The following is a 22187-nucleotide window of genomic DNA, read 5'->3' on the forward strand; positions in this document are numbered from 1 at the left end:
AGAGAGAAGGACAAAAAAACGAAAGAAGCCATAGAGAGCAGGACACCAACCCAGAACAGAAAGAATACGAGAGAAGGAAAACGAAGAGCGAGAACAAAAGAGAAGAGCGAAAAACAAGAGAGAGAGAAAGACAGCGAGACGAACCCACGAGACGGAAACAACAGCGAGAGAACAAAGGAGAGAACAAGAGAGAGAGAAAAAAGAGAGAGAACACAAAAAGAGAGAGAAACAAGGAAGAGCGCACAAACAAGAGGAGAGAAACAAAAAGGGAGGAGAAAAGAAAGAGAGAGAGAAAAAAGAGAGAGAGAAAAAAAAGAGAGAGAGAAAAAGAGAAGAGAGCAAACAAGAGAACGAAGAGAGAGAAGCAAAACGAAGAGAGAGAGACAAAAAAAGCGAGAGAGAAAACCGAAAGAAGAGAGAGACAAACAACACGAGAGAGAGGAGAGAGCAGAGAGAGAACACCAAGAAGAGAAGAGAGAGAGGAACAAAACAAAGAGCGAGAAAGAAACGAGAGAGAGAGAAAAAGAAAGCGCGAGAGAGCACAAACAAGAGCGAAGAGAGCCAACGAGAGAGAGACAAAGAAAGAGAAGCAGAGAGCGCGAAAAAAACGAAGAGAGAGAGAAAAACAACGAAGAAGCAAGAGAGCGGAAAAAAGAGCGAGAGAAAAGAACAGCGACCCCGAGAGACAACCAACGGCAGCGCAGGCAAACCCCCACCGCGCACGAGCAGCCCACGCAGCGCGCGCAGACAAACGACAGAGAGACGAACAAGGAGAGCGAGCAAAAAGGCGAGAGAGAATAGAGCGAAGAGAAACACAAAAAGCACAGGAGAGAGACAGAAAGAGAGAAGGAGAGAAAAACGGAGCGAAGCGCGCGCACCCCTCCCCGCGCAGCGCGAGCGCACCCCGCAGAGCGAGAGCCACCCACCCAGGAGCGCGAGCCCCCACGGGCGCGCGCTCTCTCTCTCCTCTCTCTCCTCTCTCTCCTCCCTCTCCCCCCTTTCTCTCTCCTCCCTCTCCCCCCTTTCTCTCTCTCTCTCTCCTCCCTCTCCCCCCTTTCTCTTTCTCTCTCTCTCTCTCCTCCCTCTCCCCCCCTTTCTCTCTCTCTCCTCTCCTCCCTCTCCCCCCTTTCTCTCTCTCTCTCTCTCTCCTCCCTCTCCCCCCTTTCTCTCTCTCTCTCTCTCCTCCCTCTCCCCCCTTTCTCTCTCTCTCTCTCCTCCCTCTCCCCCCTTTCTCTCTCTCTCTCTCCTCCCTCTCCCCCCTTTCTCTCTCTCTCTCTCCTCCCTCTCCCCCCTTTCTCTCTCTCTCTCTCCTCCCTCTCTCTCTCTCTCTCTCTCATCCCCCCTCCTCCTCCCTTTCTCCCCCCCCCTTTCTCTCATCCCCCCTCCTCCTCCTTTCTCCCCCCCCCCTTTCTCTCCTCCTCCCCCCTCTTCCTCCTTTCTCTCCTCCCCCCTCCTCCCCCTCTTCCTCCTTTCTCTCCTCCCCCTCCTCCCCCTCTTCCTCCTTTCTCTCCTCCCCCCTCCTCCTCCCTCTTCCTCGTTTCTCTCCTCCCCCCCCCCTCCTCCTCCTCCTCCTCTTCCTCGTTTCTCTCCTCCCCCCCCCTCCTCCTCCTCCTCCTCTTCCTCGTTCTCTCCTCCCCCCTCTTCCTCCTCCTCCTCCTTCCTCGTTTCTCTCCTCCCCCCTCTTCCTCCTCCTCCTCCTTCCTCGTTTCTCTCCTCCCCCCTCTTCCTCCTCCTCCTCCTTCCTCGTTTCTCTCCTCCCCCCTCTTCCTCCTCCTCTTCCTCGTTTCTCTCCTCCCCCTCCTCCTCCTTTCACTCCTCCCCCCTCTCCTCCTCCTCCTCCTCCTTTTTCATTTCTTCACATTTTTCATGCTTCTCCCCCTTATTTCTTCCTCTCCTCTTCAGCTCTCCATTTCTCTTCTGAATACTTTCTCTTGTATGGGAGTTTTCAGTCCACCCCACTATTAACGCTCAAAATTCTTTGTTACCTTATTTTGACTGCTGGGCTGTATACAGCGACCTCCGTTTTAGGCCTCATACACACTGGGCATTTTTAATGCTGCTGTTGGGGGGCTTCTGGCATTCTTTTTCTGCCCCTGAACGCCCCTGCATGTTTTCCTATGTGTCTATGCACACATGGGTGTTTTAGAGGAGTTTAGTGCAGAAAAAAACCTCTGCCAGACTGTCCAGGAGCAGCAGTGTTTTGTCAGAAAAAAAAATCGCTTGACCTGTGTAAACATCTATAAACGTGCAATAACACTCGGTGCATTTAGTGCTTGAGCATCAATTTCAATGGCTAGGATATATTATTCTTTGGGCCAATGAAATGAATTCACGCCCAAGCCTTGATGTGCCTAACGGGTGGACTGACAACTCATGGGGCCCCCGGGCAATAGGGGATCATGAGGCCCTGTGTCCTTGCCCAAACTCAAAAAAGCCTATGATAAAGGTACCAGGGGCATCTCATGGGGCCCCCTACTGACCCCGGGTCCTTGACCAGTGCCTGAGTTTCCAAATGGTCAGTCCGCCCCTGGTGCCTAAACATGTTTATAAGTGTCATGCGTTTTTTTTGTTTTTCTGCCAAAATGCTGCTTCCAGAAGGAAAGGTGTCTAGGAGAGATGCCCAAATGTCCACTGCGAATGAGCCCATATGCTGCCGTCTGCATTAGTGATTCTTTCTACTCGTTATTGTACATCTCCCAACAGACATGACGCATTCTCTTTTATGTGTACTCCATTGATGTGACCAAAAATGTCTTTATCCAAAATCTGCTTCACTTCTGTCACAGCCTTTTGTACCCATTTATCTGTCACAGCCTTTTGTACCCATTTATTTTGCCTGTTTCTCTTTTGTACTATGAATAATGTCAATAAATCCTTTGTACAAAAACCGAGCCTTTCAGTGGCATCTACGGGAGCTGACATTTTAGGAGGCTTACCACTCTGACTGGAAACCTCAGCAGGGTATGAGCAGTGCAAGGAAGTGCAAAGCTGAACTCCAGGCAGACAATTTAGTATAATTCTGTATGTTCTTTAATGTTTGTCTTTTAACCACTTCAATACCAGGCACTTTTGGCCCCCTTTCTGCCCAGGCCAATTTTCAGCTATCCGCGCTCTCGCGCTTTGACAACTGCGCGGTCATGCAACGCTGTACCTAAACAAAATTTTTATCATTTTGTTCACATAATTAGAGCTTTCTTTTGGTGAAAAAAAGAAATACACACAGCTACACAGCTCTGTAATTTGGAGCTGCATTTTAGCTGTTTAGAAAAAAAAAATCTGCATTCAAGGTCCAAATGTACTCTATTGGAATAAGAGTCACTTGCATTTTTGCAACCAAGGATTCCAGGCAGGAGGGGCAGTCTGAGTCCTAGCAACCAAGGCGCTATGTAATAATGGTTTCCTAATTACTAGCAACCAATTCTCTGTATTAAACTGATATTATGTTTTACTTACCTGCTCTATGTAATGGTTTTGAATGGAGAAGCCCTGATCCTCTTCTCGGGTCCCCTGCCGATGCTCCTGGCTCCTCCCCCTTGACCAGTGCCCCCAATAGCAAGCCACTTGTTATGGGAACACTGGTGCATTCTCACTTCCGAGCCCCACTTTATGCATCCATAAGACGCATAGAGCCAAGGCTCGGCCCGCCCCCCATACCCTTCCCACTGGTTGTGATTGACACCTGTGGGAGCCAATGGCGCCTTCTGCTGTGCCTCAGCCAACGAGGAGAGTGAGACCTGGGACAACTGAGGCTCCCATGCACATCGCTGGATCAAAAGTGGGCTCAGGTAAGTATTTAGGGATGCTGCTGCATACAGAATGTATGTAGGTAAAACACCTTCAGCCTTTACAACCACTTTAACGCGTACAAACATTACATGCGTCTAAAAGATCACTGATCCTGTCTTGCTTTTCCTCAGGGTATGCGTAAAGGGAAATTTGCAGAGGGGGAGGTCACGCTGAGAATGAAGCTGGTGATGGAAGATGGGAAGATGGATCCTGTGGCTTATCGGATAAAATATACCCCTCACCACCGCACAGGAGACAAATGGTATGTTCGGGAGTATCCAGAAAAGACAGGCTGAGCACCAATAGGCTCATGGGTCTTTCTGTGACCATGCGTCTCTGAAACCCCCTGGATGTCTCTCTCCCATAGATGCCAGGACAAGAAGAGACGCCAGAGCCAAGCTGTGAGAATTCCAAAGAGTCGAGACTGCCTGTTTCTGCTCTATTTCACCTCTCACACATTATCTATTTAACGGATAACGATTTTCAGAGGCCCTTTAGGCCTACCTCCCCTGTCCAGATGCATGCTTACCTGAATCAAAACGCAGTGACCCAGAGAATCTTAGGAGCCTCTGTCCAAAATCATCTTTTCTCTGGTTGTACTTCTGCAGTTGACACAAGAAACACAGTTGACACCGATTTGTTCGGGTTGTGGCAATCCATGTCGAGTGTGCATCTGGAGTAAGATTGGAGTTGGACCAAAAGGATATCTGTAATGAAGTGCAGTTATCTTTTAAAGGGAACCTACCCATTCAGGGTGTCACCTGAGCTGTCCCATGTGGCAGTTGCATATGACTCCAAAAGTTTGGCTGAGCAATGACTGGCAAAAATGTAAATTGGTCTTTGGGGATGAATTTCCATTTCTTCACTTAAGGCTGATGCATTATTTCTTTCCCTGCAGGTGTATATATCCAACATACGACTATACACATTGTCTATGTGATTCCATAGAGCACATCACACACTCTCTATGCACCAAAGAGTTCCAGGCAAGGTGAGTGTACTCAGAAGCTGACAGCAGATGACCTGTTTATGAAGGCTATAAACAAAAGCGCAGCGCCCAAATTGGTGTTAAATCAGAAAGCACTTAAACACACTCTTACTCTTACCCTCCAATCAGAAAAATCTTTGCTTTGTAAGGGGGATGAATCTTGTGAATTACTCCTTTTTTCATTCTTCTTTCGTAGTAAATTACTGTCCAACAAAATAAATATCATATAGTGTAGTATTTTCAATATAACAAACAACAATAGTGCTCACACTTATTCAGACTTTGTGACTGCCAATCGGTGCACAATTTTCTTAGGTGACCCACCTAAGTTTTTTGGTTGGTTAACTAGCAAGCCCCCAGAGGTCAGTAGTTGGTAGGACACTGTACAGAGGTCAGTAGGATGTAGATCAGTGTACAGAGGTCAGTAGTATGCAGGGCAGTGTACAGAGGTCAGTAGGATGCAGGGCAGTGTACAGAGGTCAGTAGGATGTGTAGGGCAGTGTACAGAGGTCAGTAGGATGCAGGGCAGTGTACAGAGGTCAGTAGGATGCAGGGCAGTGTACAGAGGTCAGTAGGATGCAGGGCAGTGTACAGAGGTCAGTAGGATGCAGGGCAGTGTACAGAGGTCAGTAGGATGCAGGGCAGTGTACAGAGGTCAGTAGGATGCAGGGCAGTGTACAGAGGTCAGTAGGATGTGTAGGGCAGTGTACAGAGGTCAGTAGGATGTGTAGGGCAGTGTACAGAGGTCAGTAGGATGTGTAGGGCAGTGTACAGAGGTCAGTAGGATGTGTAGGGCAGTGTACAGAGGTCAGTAGGATGTGTAGGGCAGTGTACAGAGGTCAGTAGGATGTGTAGGGCAGTGTACAGAGGTCAGTAGGATGTGTAGGGCAGTGTACAGAGGTCAGTAGGATGTGTAGGGCAGTGTACAGAGGTCAGTAGGATGTGTAGGGCAGTGTACAGAGGTCAGTAGGATGTGTAGGGCAGTGTACAGAGGTCAGTAGGATGTGTAGGGCAGTGTACAGAGGTCAGTAGGATGTGTAGGGCAGTGTACAGAGGTCAGTAGGATGTGTAGGGCAGTGTACAGAGGTCAGTAGGATGTGTAGGGCAGTGTACAGAGGTCAGTAGTATGCAGGGCTGTGTACAGAGGTCATTAGGATGTAGGGCAGAGAAAAGGATGGGGTCAGCAAGGCAGTGTAAAGGGGGTGGTCAGGAGGGCCTGGTATGGGGGAGTGTCGGAAGAGCCTGGTACAGGGGAGTCTGGAGTGCATGGGGGGCATAGTAGCGGGGGGTCAGGAGAGCATGGTACTGGAGGTTAAGGAGGTACAGTGCTGGGGGGTCTGGAAGGCACAGTACAGGTAGGGTCAGGAGGGCACACTACAGGGTTGTATTGAACATGGGGGTTTAAGGGAGCATGGTACTGGGGTTTCAGGAGGGCACACAGATGTGTCAGAAGGACATGGTACTGGGGCATCAGGAAGGTATTCAAGAAGGGTCAGGAGGGAACACAGAGCAGTCCTGAGTAGTTGTAGTTGGTACTGGGGGTCAGGAGGGCACACAGATGTGTCAGAAGGACATGGTACTGGGGCATCAGGAAGGTATTCAAGAAGGGTCAGGAGGGAACACAGAGCAGTCCTGAGTAGTTGTAGTTGGTACTGGGGGTCAGGAGGCCAGCCACACAGAGGGGTCAGGTTGGTATGGTACTGGGGTTCAGGAGGGTACAACTGTTTTCCTGATGCAGAGCTGCACAGCAAAGCTGCTGTGGCACACAGTTGGGTCCATATATATTTGGACACAGGCACAATTTTCATACTTTTGGCTCTGTATGCCACCAGATGTTTTTGCTGCCTAGGGCAGCACAAAACCTAAAACCCAAATGCACCACTGGCTTGACTGGTTGGCTATCCCCGCTATAGAAGGATATGCTTTGTTCATCTTTCATGTCTGAAGCTTAAAAACACTCATGCAACCAGTCATTCATTCACAAACTTTGTAATTGTACAAGTAGTTTGAGTACAATCATACAAAACATAAGTAAAAACATCGATAGTTATGAGATTTGTAGGTGTCTGTATCAGGCTGATGAAGTTCCAAAAAGACAAAGAGTTATAGGCCATTGTTGTACATATCAGTCATGTATATACAATAGAGAATGGCTGTAGAGACAGTTTATCACAAGGCACCTGATGCTTTAAGCAAGTACTGCCAACCTAAAAATTCTTGTTGAAACCCCCAAAGCGACCAAGTGCATGTAGAACAGGTGTTTTGTGCATCCCCTGTGCAGGCAGTCCTCACCTAGCCTGTTTACCATTGAAAGCGAAACTAAAAGAAAATCCTACATTTTGGGTTGTCCCTGGAACCGTAATAGAGGGGAAATCTTCCAAATGGAACACTAATCCTGGTTACCTGGGAGGCCCCAAGAGATTCCCTTAATTTACAGGGGATTTTCTCTCACTACCTGTTCTGGCTGTAGGACAGGAAGTAAAGGGAAATCTCCCCAATGGGACACAGATGGCAAAAAACCTGATAGGTTACAACCCCCCCCTTAATTTTATCCAAAATTAAAGCAGAACTATAGACCAGATGTTTTTTTTTTCTTAAAGTGTGCTTGGGGCATGCTAGATCAGTATTATGTCCATTTAGTATGCCTTAAATGTCTGCAGCTTGATGAATCAAGGCCTTTATTACTATAAATCGCCTCTAAATGTTTACATAGGCGATCATCCTACTTCTGGCTCTGTAATGCGCTGGACGTCTACTGCCCCGTGCAGTGGGAATATGGACGGCTGAATTTGCACTATACTGTCGTGTCCAAAAGAAAGATTATCAAACTGGTGGAAACCGGAGCCGTCAGGTAGGTGAGACATGACATATAAGGGACTTTGCCTTCCTTATAGAAGACCAATAAGCCCCTGAAATTCCTCTCCTGATGTAGGGATTGGGATGACCCCCGTCTTTTCACACTGACCGCTCTGAGACGAAGAGGATTCCCTCCTGAAGCCATCAACAACTTCTGTGCAAGGGTATGGACTGCTGTTTGCTGCCATAATGGTTTGTTATGTGAACAGTGGTAGGTAATTGTGTGTATCGGTTTGATTTAACCACTTGCCGTCCGCCTGCTGTTTATAAATGACAGGGCGGTGGCAGTCCAGGGGCGGGTTGCCATTCATAAACGGCACCCGCCTTTTCTAGCAGTGCGCGCTCCTTGGGAGCGCGCAGCACTGCGATCCGGTGCCCGCTGTGTCCTCCGGACACAGTGAGACACCGGTCGTCGGACGGGACCTCTGTACAAGGTCCCGATCATGTGATAACTGATAGGCCAATCAGTGATCACATGCAAAGTAGTAAGCAAGATGTCACTTGTGACATCATTGCTTACTATGTGTGAAATCTGTGAATGATCACACAGGTCACATGGTACAAGGCTATTCACAACAGCCTTGTACCATGTGACAAGGTGTGACCAATCACAGCTCACTCAGTATTTCTCAATGGCTGCAAGAATGCAGACAGAGAGAAATGATTGCTTTTACATCCTATATGGGTGTAAAAGCAATCACTGTAAAAAAAAAAAAAAAAAAATCTTCATCACCCCCCCACAAGTAGTACAGTGTCACCATGGTGACACTGTACTGCTAGGGTGACAGTATGTAAAAACAAAAAGCATAAATAATAATTTAAAAAAATAAAATAAAAATGTAAAAAAAAATGTTTAAAAATTATAATTTTTGGTTATAAACTAATTTGGCTTATTTTTTTTTTTTTACTAAAAATATAATGGAATAATTTTTGGTCAAGATTTATGATGAAAGAATATTTGCTAAATTTTATAAGAAAAACACTTTTTTTAAAACATTTTTGGACATTTTCATTTACTTAGCAAAAAAAATAAAAATCCCAGCGGTGAATAAATACCACCAAAATAAAGCTTTATCGGTCTCAAAAAAAATGGTAAAAAATTCATATGGATACAGTGTTGCATGACCGTGCAATTGTCATTCAAAGTGTGATGGTGCTGAAAGCTGAAAATTGCCCTGGACAGGAAGGGGGTAAAAGTGTCCGAACAGGAAGTGGTTAAGGGATTTTTAGCAATTTATTTGAACAATACTTTGGGCTGCCATTTGTAATACGTTTCCAAAAGCACTTGTGTTACCTGCTGATGAAAAGGCAGACGCATTGTACGGTGGAATATGGAGTACACACCACTGCTCACAAAGTTGGCAGAAAGTTAGACTTGCATATAATGGCTATCCAGGCACTCGGGAACAGTTTTATAATGTAATAATGAATAATGGTACCATTAAAGAGCACCAGTTGCAGATGGAATTTACCAAACAACCTGCCTTTGTAAGTAAGGGGTACCTATAGATAGAAACAAACTGCGCAGCTTTGACCAAAACTGAATAATTCCCTTGCTATAGGTGTAAGCGATTTATATACCTCCTGAAGTCTGACTGAAAAACTCCCAGTGATCACATTATCCCAGTGGTAGGCAACTGCGGCCCTCCAGCTGTCATGGAACTACATGTCCCATGAGGCATTGAGAGGCTGACAGTTGCATCATAACTCACAGAGGCATGATGGGACTTGTAGTTCCACAACAGCTGGAGGGCCACAGTTTGCCCACCCCTGCATTATCCCATCCTGCCTTGTTGCTCGGTTGTTGATAGAGATTAACTTTTACTGTTCACCCCTATCCAGGGGTGTATCTGTCGCGAGTCAAACAAGGAGTTTGCCTTGGGTGGCATTTTACAGGGGCGCGGCGTCAGGGGGGCCAACACAAGTAGGGCCACCTGGCCCAGGGTACCAGTTGTAAAGGAGGGTGCAGTGATGGATCCCCGGTGTGTGCAGGCAGCGCTTGAGGGCCACGGCCTGTTTGGTGTATGCCGGTCTGTGCGGGGAAGGTGAGGTGCCAGCGGAGGGCCTGTGGAAGAGGAGCACACGGTCAAGAAGGAGGTGCTCTCCCCACTTTTTGTTGCAGCTGCCACCGGAGATCCTGATGAAGATGGAACACAGGCTCAGCTACTGCTCCTGGAGTGATACTGACACCATCTGGAAGAGCCGCTGCTGGACAGGTAAGAGCTTGGAGGACTGGTGCTTCCCCACTTCTGTCACGCTGCCCCCCCACCCCACCTGTCACGCTGCCCCCCCCCCACCTGTCATGCTGCCCCCCCACCTGTCCAACTGCCCTCCTCAAATTTAGAATGGGGGGGCGATTTTAGGCTTGCCTAGGGCAGCACAAACCACAATACACCACTGCCCCCATCATCACAGGCGATACATTCTAAGCTCAGAGCTACTGCGTCAGGGGAGAGAGTGTGCATGTGAGGGGGTTTGAATCGGAGAAAGAGATCACTCTTGTGACGGTGGGGGTGAACAGTAAGAGCTACAGTCTTTTAGCAACATCCCAGCAAAAAGGCAGGACGGGTTGATGTGATCTCTGGGAGTTTTTCGGTCTTCAGGAAATAAATGAATAGCCAACAGCTGTCACAATGAATCAGAATTTCCCAGGAATGTTTCTGAAAAGTGGAATCCATGACACAAAGAATTGAGGTTACTTTAAGAACAAAGGAAGGCCCAACCTGGTATTGGCATAGTGATCACTGAGTGTAGGCGAACAGCGGGTGGGGGAGTAGCCAGGAGCGCCGGCAGGGGACACGTGAAGAGCAGGATCGGAGCTGCTCTGTGCAAACCATTGCACAGAGCAGGTAAGTATGACGTGTCTCAGCTTGAGTGAAGATTCTCGACTCCTTAATTATTTGTATCGACAGGGTTTTGTTCACATCATTCAGGTTTGGCATTCTCATACAAGTCTATGGTAATGCAAAGCCCCGCTTGAAGCAGGTCAGAAGGAAGTCAAATGCGCCTGAATTCTGAATTATCTTAGAAGAATTTTAAACTGATTCTATTGACGTAAGCCCAAAGGCTGTCAAAACAAGGCCTTAGCAAATTAGCCTAAGCCGGAGAAATAATTAAGCTTCCCAAGCCATTAAAATGGCGCAGGAAAACTGCCCAGAGTGGCATACGCCACATTGAACTGGTGGTGCACCAGATGAAATGGGTTTTATCTGCTAAGTTAGAGTGAAATAGAAAGTAGCACAGGTCTGCCCCTAAATAACAGAGGGAATGTGGCAGTTTTCCATAAAACTGCTGAAAAATTCCTGCAAGGTTTGACCTTGTCATACAGGATGTGAGCAGTCAGACAGCTCACATCCCTCTCTCTGCTTGTCCAGTGAATTCACTACACGAGCAGAGCCTGCAGAGTAAAAGCCCTTTTCCTTCCTCCAGCTCTGAGCTGACCTGAAGGCCAGGATGGGCAGAAATCTTGGATCATACAACTCCAGCTGTCTGTTCCCTGTGCTGTCTGTCAGACACGACAGAACAGAGAATTGATCACCCCTAATTAACAAGGGGGCTTACTCCCATTTTGTTAGCAGCAACATGTGCTCTTTTTTAGGTTTAGAAGAGTGGTGCAAGCTTGTGCTTGTGCCACTCTTTAAAGTATAACTAAATGCAATTTTTTTTCTTTTTAGTTTAGGATAGTGGAGGGGGATTAGAGCACCTGTCAGTTTGTATTGCTGTCTGTGCCCCCGTTAGGGAGATCGTTCTTCTCTGTTTGTCTTGTTTACCATTATCAGTGAAAGTAAAATAAAATACCAAATTTTGGGTTGTCCCTAGAAAAGTAAGAGAGGAAATCTTTCATTGGGGACACCAGTTTTATTTATTTATTTCAGGTACTTGTATAGCGCCATCAATTTACGCAGCGCCTTACATATATATTGTACATTCATATCAGTCCCTAACCTTCAAGGGGTGTACAATCTTAGGGCCCTAACTGACATTCATACATACACAGACTAGGGCCAATTCACCTACCAGCATGTCTTTGGAGTGTGGAAACCGGAGTACCCAGAGGAAACCGACGCAGGCACAGGGAGAACATTTCTGATGACTTGGGGGTTCCCAATGAATTCTTTTAATTCGCTAGGATTTCCTCACACTTCCTGTTTTGGCTGTGGGACAGGAAGTAAGGGGAAATCTCCACAATGGGACACAGATGGCAAAAGATAAACTGACTGGGGTTATGACCTTCCCTTACTCTATCCAAAATTAAAAAAAATAATTTTTGCCTATAGTTCTACTTTAATTCCCTCCAATGTGTCTAAATTGCAGAGCTCTCTAACATACTGCACTTTAGCAACAATTTCCAGGTGAATCTGTTGCTCGCGGGCCTTCGTTGCATTTCGTATTACTTTTTACAGCTATTAAAGTTGCTTTGTTTGTGAAGCTTCAAAATATTTCTGAAAGTTCCATTCTTGTTGCCGTCATAGTACTGTTTGTTCGCACAGCAGACCATTTTTTATCCTGGGGCAGAATATGTAAGCTAGGCTGAATAATCCATAAGCAAGCCAGCAGCAGAGCAGATTGTGTTTAATAGCTTCAATTTTAAGGTTTATTTTACGCATTCTCATTTTTCAAGCCGCTTCCAAATCTTTCCTCACTGAATTGTTTTCTGCTAGGTTGGCGTGACTGTTGCTCAGACAACGATGGAGCCACATTTACTAGAGGCCTGTGTCAGAGAGGTGCTGAACGACACGGCCCCCCGGGTAATGGCTGTGTTGGAGCCTCTGAAAGTCACAATTACTAACTTCCCAGCAGAGAAGGTAAGCTCTCAGTAGGCTGAATACAGAGATTCATTAGAAAGGATTTGAATTCCTATAAAGCCAATCCATTTCTTTTTCCCCAAAAGGCTTTTAAGGTCTCCGTTCCAAACTTCCCAGCTGATGAGTCTAAGGGTTTCCACATGGTTCCTTTCTCTTCGACTGTGTACATTGAACAGACAGATTTCAGAGAGGTAAGAGATTCTGGACCTTTATCCAGTATGATTCATTAACTTTAAAGTGATGGTAAAGGTACAAATCAGGAGCGGACTGACCATTTGGAAACTTGGCACTGCCCGAGGGCCCGGGGTCAGTAAGGGGCCCCATGAGATGCCCCTGGTACCTTTTTCATAGGCTTTTTTGAGTTTGGGCAAGGACACAGGGGCCCCATGATTCCCTATTGCCCGGGGGCCCCATGAGTTGTCAGTCCGCCCCTAGTACAAATATATTTTTTTAAATACCAAACATGTTATACTTCTCTGCAATGGTTTTGCCCCTATCCTCTTCTGGGGTCCTCCACTGGTGGCTCTCTTTCCTCAACCCCCCTTACTGAGTTCCCCCCAGCAAGCCGCTTGCTATGAAGGCACTCATGCAGGCTTGATCCCGAGCCGCGCTCTGTGTAGCTTGGCCCCGCCTCCTCTCACTGTCTGTGATTGACAACAGCAGGTGCCAATGTCTCCCGCTGTTGTCTCTGAGCCCGTGAGGAGATAGCGATGCTGCTCATGGGCACATCGCTGGATCAAGATCGAGCTCCGGTAAGTACAGTTGCAAGAAAAAGTATGTGAACCCCTTGGGATTACGTGGAGTTTTGCATGAATTGGGCATAAAATGTGCTCTGAACGTCATCTAAGTCACAACAATAGAAGAACACAGTCTGCTGAACATAATACTACACAAACATTAGATGTTGCCACGGTTTAATTGCACATAACATGTAAACATTCACAGTGCAGGGAGGAAAAAGTATGTGAGGCCCTAGCTTAATGACTTCTCCCAGAGCTAATTGGAGCCAGGAGTGAGCCAACCTTGACTCCAATCAGTGTGATGATATTGGATGTGTTGCTGACAGCTGTCCTGCTCTTAAAAAACACACACCTGTTTTGGGTTTACTGGTTTCAAGAAGCACTGTCTGATGTGAACCATGCCTCGCAGAAAAGAGCTCTCAGAAGACCTACGATCAAGAATTGTTGACTTGCATGAAGCTGGAAAGGGTTACAAAAGTATCTCCAAAAGCCTTGATGTTCATGTGTCCACGGTAAGACAGACTGTCTACAAATGGAGAAAGTTTAGCACTGTTGCTACTCTCCCTAGGCGTGGTCGTCCTGTAAAAATGACTGCAAGAGCACAGCGCAGAATGCTGCATGAGGTAAAGAAGAATCCCAGAGTGTCAGCTAAAGACCTACAGAAATCTCTGGCACATGCTAACATTTTTGTTGACACATCTACAATCAGGAAAACATTAAACCAGAATGGAGTACATGGGAGGACACCACGGAGGAAGCCATTGCTGTCCAAAAAGAAGATTGCAGCACGTTTGAAGTTTGCAAAAGAGCACCTGGATGTTCCACAGCACTACTGGCAGAATATCCTGTGGACAGATGAAACCAAGATTGAGTTGTTTGGGAAGAACACACAACACTATGTGTGGAGAAAAAAAGGCACAGCACACCAACATCAAAACCTCATACCCACTGTAAAACATGGCGGAGGGAGCATCATGGTTTGGGGCTGCTTTGCTGCCTCAGGGCCTGGACGGATTGTTGTCATTGATGGGAAAATGAATTCCAGAGTTTATCAAGACATTTTGCAGGAAAACATACGACCATCTGTCCGCCAACTGAAGCTCCGCAGAGGATGGGTGATGCAACAGGACAATGACCCAAAGTGTACAAGTAATTCAACAAAACAATGGCTGCAACAGCACAGAATACGCCTTCTGGAGTGGCCCAGTCAGAGTCCTGACCTCAACCCGATTGAAATGCTGTGGCATGACCTTAAGAGAGCGATTCACATCAGACATCCCAAGAATATTGCTACACTGAAACAGTTTTGTGAAGAGGAGTGGTCCAAAATGACTCCAGATCATTGTGCAGGTCTGATCTGCAACTACAGGAAATGTTTGGTTGAGGTTATTGCTGCCAAAGGAGGGTCAACCAGTTATTAAGTCCAAAGGTTCACATACTTTTTCCTCCCTGCACTGTGAATGTGTACATGTTATGTGCAATTAAACCATGGCAACATCTAATGTTTGTGTAGTATTATGTTCAGCAGACTGTGTTCTGCTATTGTTGTGATTCAGATGACGTTCAGAGCACATTTTATGCCCAATTCACGCAAAACTCCACATAATCCTAAGGGGTTCACATACTTTTTCTTGCAACTGTATATGGGGTGGGCAGCTGCACACAGTAGGGTTTTTTTTTTACCTTAATGCCTAGCGTACGTTAAGGTAAAAACTTACTGCATTTGGAACCACTTTAAAGTGTATCGCAGTGGAGGTACAAAAATGTAATATATTGCAACTTATTAGTCCTTAGATCTCAGTATTTTTAGAAAAGCGCCACACCCTAAATTTCAAAAGCAGCAAATTCCCACTTCAAAAAATCATAAATTACTTTTTTGCTCAAACAAATAAATATAAGGAATGCGCTAAATAAATAAATACAAAATGAATATGAAAAATAAAAAATAAAAAAAATCATAAAAAATGTTCATCAATAAATATAGATTTATGAACATTTTTTATGATTTTTTATAAAAAAAATTTTTCATATTCATTTTGTATTATTTAGCGCATTCCTTATATTTATTTATTAGTCCTTTTAGATTTTTTTTTTTTTTTTTTCATGCTTTTTCCTTTTATTTTTCACCTGGTAATCCTGCCAGTAACATTAATGGTGTGATCCTCCTGCGCTCCTAACTAAATTACCTCCTAACCTTTGGGAGGTGCTAACACCTAATCATATACCATGTGACAAGTGTAAATCATAAATGCATTGGTGCAGCGCTGACGAGATAATAAAAATAAAACTGTAAGCTATAAACAGGTAAACCATACATGTGAAAATAAATGTGAACTTTATCCTCGGGATCTTAATAGTGAAATATATTATTAACCAATGAATTCAACCAAGACCAAACGGGACTATAAACAAGTGTACTGATCCACTAGGGATCCCAGGTGATATCAATAAGTGGTGTAATCAACCAGGTCCAAAAAAAGAACTAAAAGTGTGTAGCATGAACTGATCCACTCAGGGATCCAATGTGATATTCAAAAAGAAAAAAACAAAAAAAAAAAATAAATTTTTTTTTTCACTTTTTGAATATCACATTGGATCCCTGAGTGGATCTGTTCACGCTACACACATTATTTTAGTTTTTTTTTTTTTTTTTTTTTTTTTTTGACCTGGTTGATTACACCTTGACCTGGTTGATTACACCATTAACATACTTCCTGTCCTAGGATGACACTCACTATATTGTATCTATGTTAGAGCAGCATTGTCACCCTAGGGCAGGAAGTGTTAGGACTACAGGACACCTCCCCCCTTATTTGCCTGTCACAGGGGGTGGTTGTAGCCCACAGACAGAACATTCTATAATGTTAACTGGTGCTGCCAAGACCTTATGTTTATATGTAGCCCTTGACCTTTCCAAGCTTCCTTTGGTCAAGTTTGTCTGTGGAGATTCAGTTGGGATGGGTTTACTATGCTTGTTTGTGTGTTTGGATCACTGGTAACAATTCGTTGGCAAGCAGGATAACTGATGTTAACAAGCAAACTGCAAATGTATTCTGGAGATCTGAGTGAATGTATGTTTTCCTTGTAGGTGATGGAGAAGGGATACAAGCGCCTTACCCCTAATCAGCCAGTGGGCCTCCGACATGCCGGTTATGTCATTTCCATACAGAACGTTGTGAAGGTGAATGTTATGAGCATGTACTGGGTTTCCTCTTTTGGCCAAAGCACTGTCCACCATCTGGTGTTGGGTAAATTGGAGGACATACAAATGTGAATTCCTCTTGACAAAATCAGAGTTTCAGGCCCAATGTCTACATTCTGTACGCCCAGATATTTTTTGTCTTTGTGCTGTGCTAACCCCCTGCTGTTAGGTCTTTCATTGTCCCCTGAAATGCTCAGCGTATTGCATGTTGGGAAGTAGTGAGCTTCACTTTTAGGGGCTTCAGCACTAACTAAAAATGAACATACAATATGCACTTGTGATTGTGGAACCATCAGCTGTACAGAACTTGCAAGTACTTGCAGACATATTTGTTACTTATAGTTAAGGTGTCATTCTTTTTTGACTATATTAAAACAAACCAGACATAAAATTTGCTCGGTTTTGATCTGTTGCAGGTGTCAGTAGATTCCTAATGACACCCCAAACAGATTGCAAATGCAGTGTGTTTGCAGTCACCAGATTGCATGGTAACGTAGTACCATGTGACCCAGTTTCAGTGCATTTTTAACCACCTCCCGTCCAGTCTTTGTATATAAACAGTCTCCCTGTCCCCTGCTTGTGCACGCTCGCTGGGAGTGCGCAGCACCGTGATCCGGTGCCCGCTGTGTCTGCCGGATACAGTGGAACACCGATGATCGTACAGGACCTCTCTGCGAGGTCCCGATCATGTGATCACTGATTGGCCAATCAGTGATCACATGCAGTGTAGTAAGCAAGATGTCAGTTCTGACATCATTGCTTACTACGTGTGAAATCTGTGAATGATCACAGAGGTCACATGGTACAAGGCTATTCACAACAGCCTTGTACCATGTGAGAAGCTGTGACGAATCACAGCTCACACAGTAGTTCTCAATGACTTCAAGAATGCAGCCAGAGAGGAGAAATGATTGCTTTTACAGCCTTTATGGGTGTAAAAGCAATCAGTGTAAATAAAAAAAAAAAAATCTTCATCACCCCCCACAAGTAGTACAGTGTCACTATGGTGACACTGTACTGCTAGGGTGACGGTATGTTAAAAATAAAACAAATATAAAAAATAAAAAAAATTGTAAACATTTTTGAAAAATTATCATTTTTAGTTATAAACTAATTTAGGTTATTTTTTGTTTACTAAAGATAACTGAATACATTTTGGCCAAGATTTATGAAGAAAGATTTATTTGCAAAATTTTATAAGAAAAACACTTTTTTATTCAAAATGTTTGGACTTTTTTATTTATATAGCAAAAAAAATAAAAAATCCCAGTGGTGAATAAATACCACCAAAATAAAGCTTTATCTATCTAAAAAAATGCTAAATAATTCATATGGGTACAGTGTTGCATGACCGCACAATCAGTGTAAATAAAAAAAAAAGTCTTCATCACCCCCCACAAGTAGTACAGTGTCACCATGGTGACACTGTACTGCTAGGGTGACAGTATGTAAAAAAAAAAACCCATAAATAATATAAAAAAAATAAAAATGTAAAATAAAATGTTTAAAAATTATAATTTTTGGTTATAAACTAATTTCGGTTTTTGTTTTTTTTTTGTTTGTTTTTTTACTAAGATAATGGAATAAATTTTGGCCAAGATTTATGATGAAATATTATTTGAAAAATTTTATAAGAGAAACACTTTTTTTTCCAAATTTTTGGACTTTTTCATTTACATAGCAAAAAAAATAAAAAATCCCAGTGGTGAATAAATACCACCAAAATAAAGCTTTATCTATCTAAAAAAAATGCTAAATAATTCATATGGGTACAGTGTTGCATGACCGTGCAATTGTCAATCAAAATGTGAAAGCACTGAAAGCTGAAAATTGGCCTGGACAGGAAGGGGGTAAAGTGCCCGGACTTGAAGTGGTTAAAAGTAGTGCATGTACTACTTTTGGTGCAATCCAGCATTATGTCAGTCCAATAAAATCAAAGGGCTGAAAATCGCATTACGCTGATTGCACAGGAATGCAGAACAGTTTCCCTTAGTCAAGATGACCGAGAAAGAAAAATGTCACCAGCACACCAAGGAATCCTCAGAAGGGTCCCGAAGCTTTATTAGTGGTCACATAATATCGTCAGGTGAAGGGGCCCTGCGTGGTAAGGAGGGAAGAAGCGCCTTTAAGTGCAGCAGACCACTTTACTACCATGTGAGTGTTCCTACTTTTTATTATATATTAGAGTAATAAAAGCATGTAGGGTATTGTGGTGTAGAAACACCATGTGGAACGGCTGTCACTGGTGCCTGTATCGTCCGTCTCAGTGGTAGGGAGCGTGGTTCAGGACGGAGACAGATGTGGAGCTGGCCGGCATGCAAGTACTCCTAAAAGATGGTGACTGGAACGCGCGCTGAACCGCAACATCGGTGTAGGCGTGATGTTGTCAGTGAACAAGATGCAATGCGACGCGTTTCAAAGCATGCGCTGGCTCCTTATGGCGGAAGCGCGCTCCTTTCTCAAGCAGGGGCCGTGCGTGGCATAGAAACGTTGCCGCTGTTGATATTATGTGACCACTAAATGAAACTTCGGTCCCTTTTTGTGGTTCCCAACCCATGGTCACTACAGCACCCAAACACTATTTACAGCCACTTGCACGAACATGTGCATTGGTAAGACTACATTTTAGTCAAGGTGACGGCGCCAGCACCCGACAGCCAATTGAAGAATCGGCTCGGGTGAGGACACTGCTGGATCCCCGGGACGGGCAAGTGCCCTAATATTAAAAGTCAGCAGCTACAGTATGTTTTTTTGTTTTTTTTTTGGATGGGGGGTTGGGCTAGAACTCCGCTTTAAAAAGCCCTGGTTCACACCGAATGTGGCTTTAAAATCACGCTACTTGAGCTGTAGTAGCGTGATTTCAAAGCCGCTAGTCAGTGCAATATCTGATATCTGTGCAGCTTGTTGACATGATGTCAATGCAAGTTGCACATGAAATCGCCAAAAATAGTGCAGGAACCTTTTTCAAAATCTGTGCAAGTCAGTGTTGCACCTATTTGATCAGTTCCATAGACACAAATACGGTGCGACTTATGTTCTCTTGTTAAGAGTATAACACACCGTTTTTTATGTTTTTTTTTGTTTAACTAGTGGGTTGAACAAAAAAAGCAAACCTCGCAGATCCCCACATTCACAACAGCGATGTGTGGATGCCAGGATCTCCCCTGCAGCACTATTGCATTCTGATAGCAAATTTAGTTTGCACCATTGAAACCTCTTGATGGTTTTCTTTGTGGCTATTGGGACAAGAAGCAATGCTACAACAAAGCACTGTAAGATTTCCAAAGTGGAGAAACCATCTGGCTGTCTATTTCATCTCTCGTACACACTAACAAAGCTCCTGATCTTGATTGAGGACCTCCTCCGGTCCAAAAAGAATTCATTTTTTACTGCCATCCACAGGTACCACATCTGCCCTGGGTTGGGGGGTCACACCTTTTTATTTCGTTGAGCTTTTTCTAAATGCTGTAATATGTCTCTTTTGGCTTGTACAAATTACTGTTGCTGATGACCGTACATTTTCTTAAATAGGTGGTGTTCTTGAATAACAGTAATGAAAGAAAACATTACAATCCACATTTGAGATCACTTCACTGCAAGCCGGCACAAATGGCCTATTGTGTAGTCCTGAATACTCCAGTGATTCAGTGCAAAATTATTACAAACTGACATTCATAAATTTCAATATTTCATGATAAATCATACCGCCCACCTCCCCCCCCCCCCCCCCCCTCCAAAATAAAAGGGACCAGATATTCATTTGCATAAAATGATAATGTTGTAATCCTTCCGTGAAACCTTCACCATCCCCTATGGGCACTTTCTCACCCCTGTGGTTAGACCCTCGCTACAGAGTATTAAGTTATATTCTGTGTATCCCCAGGCCTTCCTTAAAGCAATCCACTAAGCTGGCCAGAACCAACTCTTGAGGGAGTCTATTCCACATTTTCTCAGCTCTTACTATGAAGAAACCTTTCCAGGTTTGGAGATTAAATTTCTTTTCCACCAGACGTAAGGAGTGCCCCCTTGTCCTCTGTGATGACCTCAGGGTGAATAACTGTATACCGAGTTCACTATATGAACCACTGATGTATTTATACATGGAGATCATATCCCCCCTTATGTATTATTCATGGAGATCATATCCCCCCTTATGTATTATACATGGAGATCATATCCCCCTTATGTATTATACATGGAGATCATATCCCCCCTTATGTACTATACATGGAGATCATATCCCCCCCTTATGTACTATACATGGAGATCATATCCCCCCCTTATGTATTATACATGGAGATCATATCCCCCTTATGTATTATACATGGAAATCATATCCCCTTTATGTATTATACATGGAGATCATATCCCCCCTTATGTATTATACATGGAGATCATATCCCCCCTTATGTATTATACATGGAAATCATATCCCCTTTATGTATTATACATGGAGATCATATCCCCCCTTATGTATTATACATGGAGATCATATCCCCCCTTATGTATTATACATGGAGATCATATCCCCCCTTATGTATTCTACATGGAGATCATATCCCCCCTTATGTATTCTACATGGAGATCATATCCCCCCTTATGTATTCTACATGGAGATCATATCCCCCCCTTATGTATTCTACATGGAGATCATATCTCCCCTTATGTATTCTACATGGAGATCATATCCCCCCTTATGTATTCTACATGGAGATCATATCCCCCCTTATGTATTCTACATGGAGATCATATCCCCCCTTATGTATTGTACATGGAGATCATATCCCCCCTTATGTATTATACATGGAGATCATATCCCCCTTATGTATTATACATGGAGATCATATCCCTCCTTATGTATTATACATGGTGATCATATCCCCCCTTATGTATTATACAGGGTGATCATATCCCCCTTATGTATTATACAGGGTGATCATATCCCCCTTATGTATTATACATGGAGATCATATCCCCCCTTATGTATTATACATGGAGATCATATCCCCCCTTATGTATTATACATGGAGATCATATCCCCCCTTATGTAATATACATGGAGATCATATCCCCCCCTTATGTATTATACATGGAGATCATATCCCCCCCTTATGTATTATACATGGAGATCATATCCCCCCCCTTATGTATTATACATGGAGATCATATCCCCCCCTTATGTATTCTACATGGAGATCATATCCCCCCTTATGTATTGTACATGGAGATCATATCCCCCCTTATGTATTGTACATGGAGATCATATCCCCCCTTATGTATTGTACATGGAGATCATATCCCCCCTTATGTATTATACATGGAGATCATATCCCCCCTTATGTATTATACATGGTGATCATATCCCCCCTTATGTATTATACATGGTGATCATATCCCCCCTTATGTATTATACATGGAGATCATATCCCCCCTTAATCTCCTCTTCTCAAGAGAGAATAAATCCAGTTCCTCTAATCTTTCCTCATAGCTGAGCTCCTCCATGCCTCTTATCAGTTTGGTTGCCCTTCTCTGTATTTTCTCCAGTTCCCCAATGTTCTTTTTGTGAATTGGTGCCCAAAAATAGGCATATACCAGGCAAACAGGCAGAAAGACAAAAGGAAACCGTGTTCTGTGTAGAACGCTTTTATTATATCACAAATATAGAGGAAATACAGTCACAATAGCTTGCACAACACAATGTACCTTCCTTTAACAGTGATCACTGGACTCCGCCCAACATGTTTCGTCGTCTTGACATCAGGGGCACCCAGTCATCTATCGAAACATCATAAGCAAACTTTGACTTGTAC

At 44.1% G+C, this 22187-nt stretch overlaps 1 protein-coding gene and 1 non-coding gene across 2 annotated transcripts in view; both read left to right on the top strand.

Annotated features, from left to right (window-relative positions):
- Positions 1-3894: 3894 nt before the first annotated feature.
- The window catches only part of QARS1 (glutaminyl-tRNA synthetase 1), a 28218-nt gene continuing 9925 nt past the window's right edge, over positions 3895-22187 (top strand). Inside the window, exons 1-7 of the mRNA XM_089656596.1 lie at positions 3895-4048; positions 4685-4777; positions 7488-7625; positions 7707-7794; positions 12292-12435; positions 12522-12626; positions 16264-16356. Coding sequence (XP_089512722.1) covers positions 3921-4048; positions 4685-4777; positions 7488-7625; positions 7707-7794; positions 12292-12435; positions 12522-12626; positions 16264-16356 — 789 coding nt within the window. The 5' untranslated portion in view covers positions 3895-3920. The remainder of the gene's footprint in view (positions 4049-4684; positions 4778-7487; positions 7626-7706; positions 7795-12291; positions 12436-12521; positions 12627-16263; positions 16357-22187) is intronic.
- Positions 4115-4250, top strand: LOC149442026 (small nucleolar RNA SNORA14). The gene has a single exon (XR_016307251.1). It is a non-coding gene; the product is annotated as a small nucleolar RNA SNORA14 (small nucleolar RNA).

This window comes from Staurois parvus, unplaced genomic scaffold (genome assembly GCF_062004578.1).
Source record: "Staurois parvus isolate SC_StPar_1 unplaced genomic scaffold, SC_StPar_1.0 ptg000920l, whole genome shotgun sequence".
Lineage (NCBI taxonomy): Eukaryota > Metazoa > Chordata > Amphibia > Anura > Ranidae > Staurois > Staurois parvus.